The following is a 9,515-nucleotide window of genomic DNA, read 5'->3' as shown; positions in this document are numbered from 1 at the left end:
ACCCGTGTGTGAAGACCCAAGAGAGTCAGAAGAACCTTTGTCAAGTTAAGATCCCAAGACAGGAAAAGCTCTCCAAATGTGAAAATAAGTCAGCACTGAACAGCCAACCACTCAGGGCTGCGGGGAGGGCACAGCCAAGCGGCGCTCCTCTGTAGTATCAGTCTCCATCCAAGAGACTGACTAAAAGGTCACCATCAAGAGAATTCACGTTCAAATCCTGCCTGCCAGAGAATGGCCCTCCAGCCAAAGAAGGCGCAGCTGGGGAGGCCAGTGAAGGTCTCTGCTTAGCAGGCCTCCAAACACAATTGAAAATGACTTCCTTTTGTGTGAGATACTTACACTGGGGTGGAACAGAGACAGAGACTCAAACTGCTTATCCAGTTTCTTATCCTAGAAAGACAAGAAGAGTGGGGTCATTCCTACAACCTGCTCAGTACAGGCTCGGTCCTTCTACGCCCCTCCTAACAGTAAACTAGTGAAGAGCTAGCTTAGAGCTTGAGTCGAAGGAAGAGGGAGCAGGTCCAGCAGGTGAGAATGTGAGTTCTACTCAAGCTTGAGGGGTTCTGCCACAAGTGTTTCCTCTTACACTTGAAGGAAGCATGCTTTTTGGTGTTAACTGCAGAAACAGGCAAGGTTTGCTGTCTTTCTGAGAGACTCGCCTCATGCCCTGGGCAGGAACAACCAGGACACCTCCATGCATGCTCTGCGCTCAGAGATGAGGCTGACCCCGAGGGCAGCCCTGGAAGGCGGAGGGGCAGGCCCGGCCTCACTTGGCATTGACCTCAAAGTGCCCCAGACCCCCCAGCCTCAGTACTCTTCTCAGCGTGTCCTGAGCTTCTGTGGCCCAAACTCTGGGAGGAACTAGGCCTCAAGTTCCAAACCGGCCCTCAAGTCATACTCTGGAAGGCTGGACACACGGTCCCCGCCTCTGCCCTGCTCCCTGTCTGGGGCTGACTAGTGACGGGTGGCCATGGGCGAGGCAGGAGGCCGAGCCCAGGCCTGACTGCCCTGACCGTCTTCTGTGCTTGGAAACCAGCCACTGCCCACCCTCCTGTCGGCAGCTCTGCTCAGAAATCAAAGGCCAGGCCTCCATAGTGAATGGTACTGTTACCATGTGTCAGAGCTTCAACTCTTTTAACAGAGCTGGGCTTGAGCAGAGGTTGCCTTAGGCCCACCAGGCTCATCAACCTGAGGAAGGAACCTCACGAGATAGCGCCATAAGGGAAGGTAGCCGGGGCCAGGAAGACTGGAGTTCCCTGCATTGGAACTTCCCAAGTGCTCACGGGAGGGACCCTGCTCAGGGGTTTCAGAGCAAAAGCCTGGAAGCCTGGGTCTGAGTTCCTCATCTCTGCACAGCAGGCAGATCCTCACTTTCCCACTGAAGCAAGGAGAATGGATTTTTAAGAAAACTTATGAAGTACTGGAGCTTCTCAAAGTGCAACCAAGCTTGTTAGCTGTTACTTGTCTTGAACAATCAAACGACTGCTCCGTGTCCTCAGAGGGAAGGATCCGAACACCCCAAATGGTGCTGCCGGGACCCTGGACAAGACGGGGCAGTGTCTCTGGACGGCTGCTGGTTGCCATCTGCGCTGTGACAATAGCCTGAAAATGCTCGTGCCGCAGCTTCACTCAGAAGTCCTAGACAAGTCCAGCTTCCGAGTCTCTGGTGCTTAGAAAGTATAAAATCCCTCAGAAATTACACACTTGAGAACAAAACGGCCACACACAAAAAATACCATTTTTAAAAATTTAGTCTTTTAACAAGATATGCTTTCCTAGGGGTAACACCAACAATGTCATTAGAAATAGGTCAGAGTTTTCTAAGAATAAATTCTATCTTTTCAAAACAGCTCTATGGTTAGAGGTGCTCAAGTTTAACAAAATGTTTCAATTACTTAAAAACTGGTGACTTACCACACAATGGACCAGAATGCTGAAAGGAATCCAGAATATCAAGGAGAAAACCAGGACGGAACCAACGATGTTGTCTGCCAGAAACTTCCCTATGAACAGTTCCAAACAGTGAATGTCCTGAGCAAGGACTCAGAAGTCAAAAAGCAGCATTCTTAGAGTATCACCAGGTGTCGGGGGCACAGACTGCCAGCGGGGTACCGTGATGGAGCCGGCACTGAGAGGCTGGACCCATGCCACCCACACAAGACCCAAGCACCTCCCCACACATGGGCGCTCTCCCCAGAACGGCCCAGCGCACTTGTGGAGGACATGTCACATCATGGGGGGCCCACCGGTCCCCAGAGGGATGGCGCAGGGGGCTCCTGCTGGAGGAGGCTCGTACTAGGAACGATGCCCGCCAAGACAGTGCTGCTGCTGTCTGGGTCCCATGGTTATTTCTGGGACTAAACTCAATTATGCACCCTAGAGGACATAGTGTGCATCCTCACTTCTGGAAAATCTGAGACCCACTTGTAAATGATTCTCACATCAAGCAGGATTCTGGCAATCTACAGCTTGCAGTCTACAATCTGATGCACTGCACATTATGCTGTCAAGAGTTCATTTCCAGTAAAGCAGTCTGTACTTTCTTTTCCCTTGTCTGAAAATCTGTGTATCCATGCTATACGGGTGCAGACCTGTAAGTCCATTTTTTTTTTTAGCCAACAAAGTCATTTCAGAACGTAAGTGGTGACTGTTTCCCTCCTCTATTGCAGGACTGTTAGTCGCTCAGTCGTGTCTGACTCTGTGACCCCGTGGACTAGAGCCCGCCAGGCTGCCCTGTCCACAGGGGTGCTCCAGGCAAGAACACTGGAGTGGGTTGCCATTTCCTTCTCCAACGGATCTTCCCAACCCAGGGATCGAACCTGGGTCTCCTGCATCGCAGGAGGATTCTTTACCCACTGGGCCACCAGGGAACCCCATTGCAGGATTCGGGCATATCAGTCTGAAACCACACTTTCTTACGTTGTCAGGAAGTCAGCTCAGTTCTAAGCAGCCTCCCACCCGGGGAAACCACATACCAAAAGTATTGATGCTCAGCTTGTCAATGAACTCCCAGAAACGCTCGATGACATCCTGCACTCGCTTCTCACATTTGCCCTGAGAACAGAAAACCTCAGGTGTTAACCTCAAGGGCCATGCGTTTAGAAGGAGCGTGGCTTCCTTCACGTTAAAACACATAACGTGAAAAGGGACCCACCTGTGACACACTGAGATGAGGCCCGAAAGCCCATTTTTATGAGTGAACTGAGAGTCGCCAGCAGGCAGGCTCCAGAGAACCAGGCTGTTAAAAGACAGGCCAACTCCAGTAAAGCGGCACTGATCTCACACACACACACACACACACACACACACACCCAGAGGCCTACAGAAGCCTCCCAAGCCCCTAGCAACCCTCTTCTGTGAGCGTGCCAGGTTAGTCGTGTTTCTATGAGGAGCACAAGGATCTGATGAAGGTGGGTCAGGCCGCCGGCAGGTCGTTCCTACCTACTCTGTACCCATTTCAAGGTCAGAGCCCACAGTTCTGCAGCATGAGTTTTACAATTAGCGGAGAAAACCAAGTGGGAAGTGAAGTCATGTCCAACTCTTTGCAACCCCATGGACTGTAGCCTACCAGGCTCCTCTGTCCATGGGATTTTCCAGGCAAGAGTATGTAAGTGGGACTCACTGCATAAAAGCAACCAGCTTTAGCATGAAGCCCCTAGGGCCTGTGCGGTCTCCGGAGACACCCACGGAACCTACCTGGACTCTCACACAAGGACAGTGGTCAGACGTGGCACCGTCTGTGTTCTGATTTCCTTCCATTTGCAAAGCTAAGCATTTACAAGACAAAAGCTTCACATGAATAAATACTGTACATAAATAAATACTCACATTCATGTCACAGAAGCCTACTGTACAGGGCTTGCCCTTCCTCAAAAATAAGTTCTTCTGTTCGGCGTCGACATACGGCAGGCAGCGGCCTGAGGGGTCCCTGCAGCATACCTTGCACGAGTTGTCGGTTTCTGAAACGGAGCAGAGCCTCATGTACATGAGCTCCGCTGCTGCCCTGACCCTGCCAGGCCCCCAGGGGCGGGGGCGGGCTGGCAGGCAAGGGCCACCTCCGCCCCTCCTGCTACAGACACGCGCTCACCATTACACGCACAGGACTCCAGCCTCTGCTCGCGCTCGCAGAAGGGCACGCACTTGCCGTCCTTACACTTGCCGAGATCCAGGCACACGGTGTCATCGGCAGCGTTTCCGGGAGGCGGGCACTCGCTGCTGTTACCTGCAGTGCGGGGCACACGGTCACCGTGAGTCACCCGGACCTGCTCCATTGGGAGCTGGGGAGCACTGCGCCAAGCACTACGCTGCCCAGTGTCCACTCAGCCCCGAGGCCTTGCCTCCATCAGGATCTACATGTTCCAGGTATCCTGCTTTTACCTCTTCATAGTGAAACAAAACGTGCGTATAAAAGAATGTGTAAATAAAACAGATCCCTACTACTGCCACTAGTAAAAGACACCTATGAGCCCTGACTTGACCGCACACTCCCCCGGAGAGCCTCCTGCCCACAGCCCTCCCCAGCCCACACGACCACGGCCACCCTTCTTCACCTTCTTCCATTCGTCTCACCTCAGAACCTTAACACACGCTGCTCAGTCCCCCAGAGGGTTCCTGTCTCTCTCTTTCAGGAGTCCTGGCCAGTGTTCCTCACCCTTTACATTTTCTCTCAAGTATCTCCTCCCGCAGACCACCCGAGGCCCCCACCTCCGCTGGAGGCCCCTCACCCTATCAGGCCCCATCATTACACGCCACTTCTCCTCTTCACAGCACATCTTACAATGTGCATCTATTTGATCATCTGTGGTTCTTTTCTGTTTCTGACCACCAGACTGGTAAGCTCTAGGAGAGCAAAAACCAAGTCTATTAATGAATCAATGTATGTCCAATCCTGTCACACTGTAGGTAAACTAGAGACATTTCTTGAAAGAATCAATGATTCTTAAAGACAAAGAAAAGCCACCCAAAAATGTTAAATTCAGAAGAATGCGTGAAACGAGTGACTCATTCTGGAAAACGAGAAGCACAAGCAGTTAAAAGTCAACGCTAAAAGAGAAGAGAGAAACGACTGTACAAAGACACCACAGGCCTGGCCTTTCAAGTGAGGAATGAAAGTGAAAGTTGTTCAGTTGTGTCCGACTCTTTACAACCCCATGGAATTCTCCAGGCCAGAATACTGGAGTGGGTAGCTTTTCCCTTCTCCAGGGGATCTTCCCAACCCAGGGATCAAACCCAGGTCTCCCACTGCAGGCAGATTCTTTACCAGCTGAGCCACCAGGGAAGCCCCCAAGTGAGGAATGGAACCAATCAAAAGAATTTAGACTTAAAGGTCTGTGAACTTAAAAAGGACTCTGCCCTTTTCCCCACAGAAGCAGACTTACATTAACTACCAAATAACACAGATGACACAGTAGAATGGCTGTTATCAGAAAGACGGAATTCCCTGGCAGTCCAATGGTCAGGACCACACTTCCACCACAGGGGGCATGGATTTGATCCCTGGTCGGGGAACTAAGATCTTGCATGCTGTGCAGAGCAGCCAAAAAAATAAGACAAATAATAACAAGCATTGGTGAGGATTTGTAGAAATTGGAACCTTCACACACGCTGGTGGGAATGTAAAATGGTGCAGTCACTTTGGAAAACAGCCCGGCAGTTCTTCAAAGGATTAAACAGATGTACCACAGGACCCAGCAATTCTATAACTGGATACACACATACACAAGAGAAATAGCCTAAGTCTACACAAAAACTTGCACACAAATCTGCATAGTAGCTTTACTCACAGCAGCCAAAGAGCAGCAACAATCCAAAATCCATCAACTGATGAATGAATAAGAAAATGTGATATATCCATACAATGGAATATTATTTAGCAATAAAAATAAATGAAGGAATGATTCATGCTACAACATGGACAAATCTTGAAAACATTCTGAAAGCAGCACACATATTGTATGATTCCATTTATATGAAACATCCAGATTAGGCAAATCTATCAACATAGAAAGTATAGTGGTTGTCTGAAGCTGGAAGGATGAGGAGATTCAAAATGATAGCTAAAGGGTATAGGTTTCTTTCTGAGGCAATGAAAACTGACTGGTAGGTGGATGCACAAACACGAATATACTAGAAACCACTGAACTTACACTTCCAGTGGACAGGTGGTATGATATGCTTATTATCTCTCAATAAAGCGGTTACAAAAATCCAGCCAAGCAACCAAAGGATATATAAATTAAAAAATATAAGACGGGATAGGTACACCAGACAAATAAGAAGGACACCATGACCACACAGGCAGCAAACTGAATATTAAACAATTTAAAAGAGTATATGCATAACTGATTTACTCTGCTGTGTGCCTGGAACTAACATAACACTGTAAATCAACTGTACTCCAATAAAAGTTTCAAAAATTAAAAAAAAAAAAATTAAATCACAAGGGTCAGAAAGGAGCATTACATAGTGATGAAGGAACAGCAAGACCAAGATGTGGAGAACATGTACCTGATAATACAGCTTGGAGATTTTTTGAAAGGAATAACTGATAGAACTACAGGGAATATTGACAATCAATACAGATAATCTTAAAACTAGCTCCAGATAGATTAAAGTCCTAAAGGTAAAAGATAAAATTATGAAGCTAACAGAACCAACTGTGGAAAATATCTTTGTAGCGATCCACAACTCAAAAAAATACACACACAAACAAAATGACAGATTTGATTCAAGAGAAAGATTTCTGTTCCAAAAGGTCAACAGATAGGAGGAAGGCATATGCAGTATTTAAACCAGATAGATTATCATAAAAGAACTCCAAATCAATAATAGCAAATATTAAACCCAACTTTTTTTTTTAAACCCAGTTTTTATAAATGGACCAAATAAATGAACTAATTATGCACAGAAGAAATCTAAATAGCTAACAAATATAGAGATGTTCATGAAAAATGTAAATAAGGAGAAGAAATCACTTTACACTCAGACTGGCAAAAAAGAGCTACATAATACAGTGTGTTGACAAGGACATCAGAATACAGGAACCTGGACACCCCACGGTGGCACTGACTAACCCACACTGCTGTTCCAGAGACCACTGGAGTGCTGCCCTCCATGACTAAGCAATTCCATGCTTCCCTATGCACCCAGGAAGCCCTCATGGCTCCCACAGGAGACGTGTGAGGATGCCCAGTGTCGTCCTATGGGCAGTATTAGCAGAGAAACCCTAGCAGCTATTGCTTGGTGAACAGATAAGCAAACACAGTAAATCACTGGAAACCCAGCAAGGGCCCAAAACAATGAACTAGACATACACAGAAATACAAACCAACAGAAAACACAATTGTAAAAACATGGCACTGAGTTTTCAAAAAAGAGCTAATGTAGAGTATCATTTTGGCACATTAAAAACACACATGTATAGAGTTCCCTGGTAGTCCAGTAGCTAAGACTCTGTGATCCACTGCAGGGGGCCACGATTTCGATCCCTGGTCAGGAAACTAGAGCCCACATGCTGCAACGAAGACCCAGTGCAGCCAAATAAATATTAAAAAAAAATATATATATATATACACACAGAAAATAACGGGCTTCCCAGGTGGCTCAGTGGTAAAGCCTGCCAATGCAAGAGACGCAGAGACACGGGTTCAGTCCCTGGGTCGGGAAGATCCCCTGGAGGAGGTACTGGTGACCCACTCCAGCATCCCTGCCTGGGAAGTCCCATTGACAGAGGAGCCTGGAGGGCTATAGTCCATGGGGTCACAAAGAGTTGGACAAACAACTTAGCAACTCAACAACAACAGCAACAAAAAATAACACATTATCTCAAGGACATACACCTATCCAGGCAAATATCAAAGACATTAAAGCTGATGCCTATGAGGGAAAGGAGAATGGAAGTGAATGATCACAGGTCTTGCAGTGACCAATGCGAAGCGTGCTGCGATCAACTCAACTCTGTCTGTGAGGTAAAAGTTCATCTGAATGAAACATTAACTCTGCTTGCAAACACAGGGATACCCATCTGAACAAATTATTCTAGGAGAACCACCAGGAGGACATACCTGTACAATAAGACACGCCTTTGCAAGTAGCGTTAATAGCCTCTTGGCACTTCTTCTGGGCCGTCTCGAACTGACAGTTTTTACAGCAAGGACTGTTCCTGTCGCTGCAGAGGAAGAGCATGCAGTCCAAGTCAATGGTCAGCTTCACAGCACAGACTATGGTCATGTCCCAGGGCCCCGAGAGGGCAGGTTAGAGCCTCCTAGCTGGGGCCACCCACTCCTGCAGACTCCCAGGTGCTGGCACCACTGGACAGAGTCCCTCTGCCCTTCCCGATGCAGACACGGGCAGCAGTGGTCCACAGTGACTCATCTTTAAAACACCTTCGTGTCTCTGGTTTTCATTCACTTAATACATTTTTTTTCTTTTTTTTAAAAAGGGACTTCCGTGGTGGTCCTGTGGTTAAGACTCGTGCTCCCAATGCAGGGTGCATTGGTTCAATCCTTGGTCAGGGGACTAAAATCCCTCATGCCGCATGACCCAGACAAAAATTAAAGCAAAAAAAACAACCCCCCACAAAAAACAACCCCACAAGGCAATCAGTAGTCAAGAAACTAGCCAGCCTAGTCAGTATTTACAGTGTTAATATGCACTGTATACAGTTAAATCTGGCATTCACCATAAATTAAAGTTACCCCCTCTACTTCTAAGCCAGGCACAGGACATTAAAAATGGAAATATAAGAGCTTCTAACTTGTAACCTGTAACAAGTTAGAGGTTTGTAACTAAACCTTCCTCCACGTTTAGTTTCTGTGATTCAATGGCATTCTTCAATGCTATTCTACAGCATAGATACACAGGAATGAGTTTATGTCCTAGGATTGTTGTTATGAAAGAATGTGGCCATGAACGTCCTTGCTAAGTCATCTTTGTACATCTCTGCTTCCTTAGGATTCTCTGTACTATGGCATCGCTACAGCAGAGAGGATGCACGACTGAGGAATGTCAAATTGCTTTCCAGAAAACATTTTTCTTGCTGTAAAGGGGTAGACACACTTCACAGGCCCTCTAATGATTCTAAAGGCCCTGCATTTTCAGCCCACCATTGTGGGGACCCCTCGTTAGGCACCCAAACACCCACCATGCCGCACCCCTCACCTGCACTGCACACCCGGCCTCAGCGTGCAGTCACTGTTGCAGCAAGTGTCGTTGTTGAGGTACATGATGCCGGGGTCGCACTCCTCGCCCTCGTCCACCCTGGAGTTCCCGCACACTTTATTGCTGCGTTCTTGGAAACACTCTTGGGACTTGCTTTCAATGGTCTTATAGATGGACTGTTTACTGCAGTTTGAAAACATCTTAAGAGAAAAAAGGCCACATAGGACCCAAGATAACATAAAAATCCAGGTAGTGTCTGTGCTTATTCTCCAGGGACAAACTTTAACACAAGCCACAACCAAAACCAGCTTGACAGCTTATCGGGTTCACTGTCACCTTTAAATGCCATTTGCACG

The 9,515-nt window shown here is 47.5% G+C and overlaps 1 protein-coding gene across 4 annotated transcripts in view; it reads right to left on the bottom strand.

Annotated features, from left to right (window-relative positions):
- The window catches only part of ADAM17 (ADAM metallopeptidase domain 17), a 42,114-nt gene that overhangs the window by 1,937 nt on the left and 30,662 nt on the right, over nt 1-9,515 (bottom strand). For all 4 annotated transcript variants that reach the window (XM_020912038.2, XM_070451869.1, XM_070451866.1 and 1 more), the window contains 7 exons: nt 9,160-9,359; nt 8,064-8,167; nt 4,088-4,222; nt 3,829-3,959; nt 2,976-3,054; nt 1,915-2,003; nt 340-390 (listed from right to left, as the gene is read on the bottom strand). In XM_020912038.2, the coding sequence (XP_020767697.2) occupies nt 340-390; nt 1,915-2,003; nt 2,976-3,054; nt 3,829-3,959; nt 4,088-4,222; nt 8,064-8,167; nt 9,160-9,359 (789 nt within the window). The remainder of the gene's footprint in view (nt 1-339; nt 391-1,914; nt 2,004-2,975; nt 3,055-3,828; nt 3,960-4,087; nt 4,223-8,063; nt 8,168-9,159; nt 9,360-9,515) is intronic.

This window comes from Odocoileus virginianus, chromosome 2 (assembly GCF_023699985.2).
Source record: "Odocoileus virginianus isolate 20LAN1187 ecotype Illinois chromosome 2, Ovbor_1.2, whole genome shotgun sequence".
Classification (NCBI taxonomy): domain Eukaryota; kingdom Metazoa; phylum Chordata; class Mammalia; order Artiodactyla; family Cervidae; genus Odocoileus; species Odocoileus virginianus.
The sequence above is the reverse complement of the archived record's forward strand: the minus strand, read 5'-3'. Positions and strand labels throughout refer to the sequence as shown.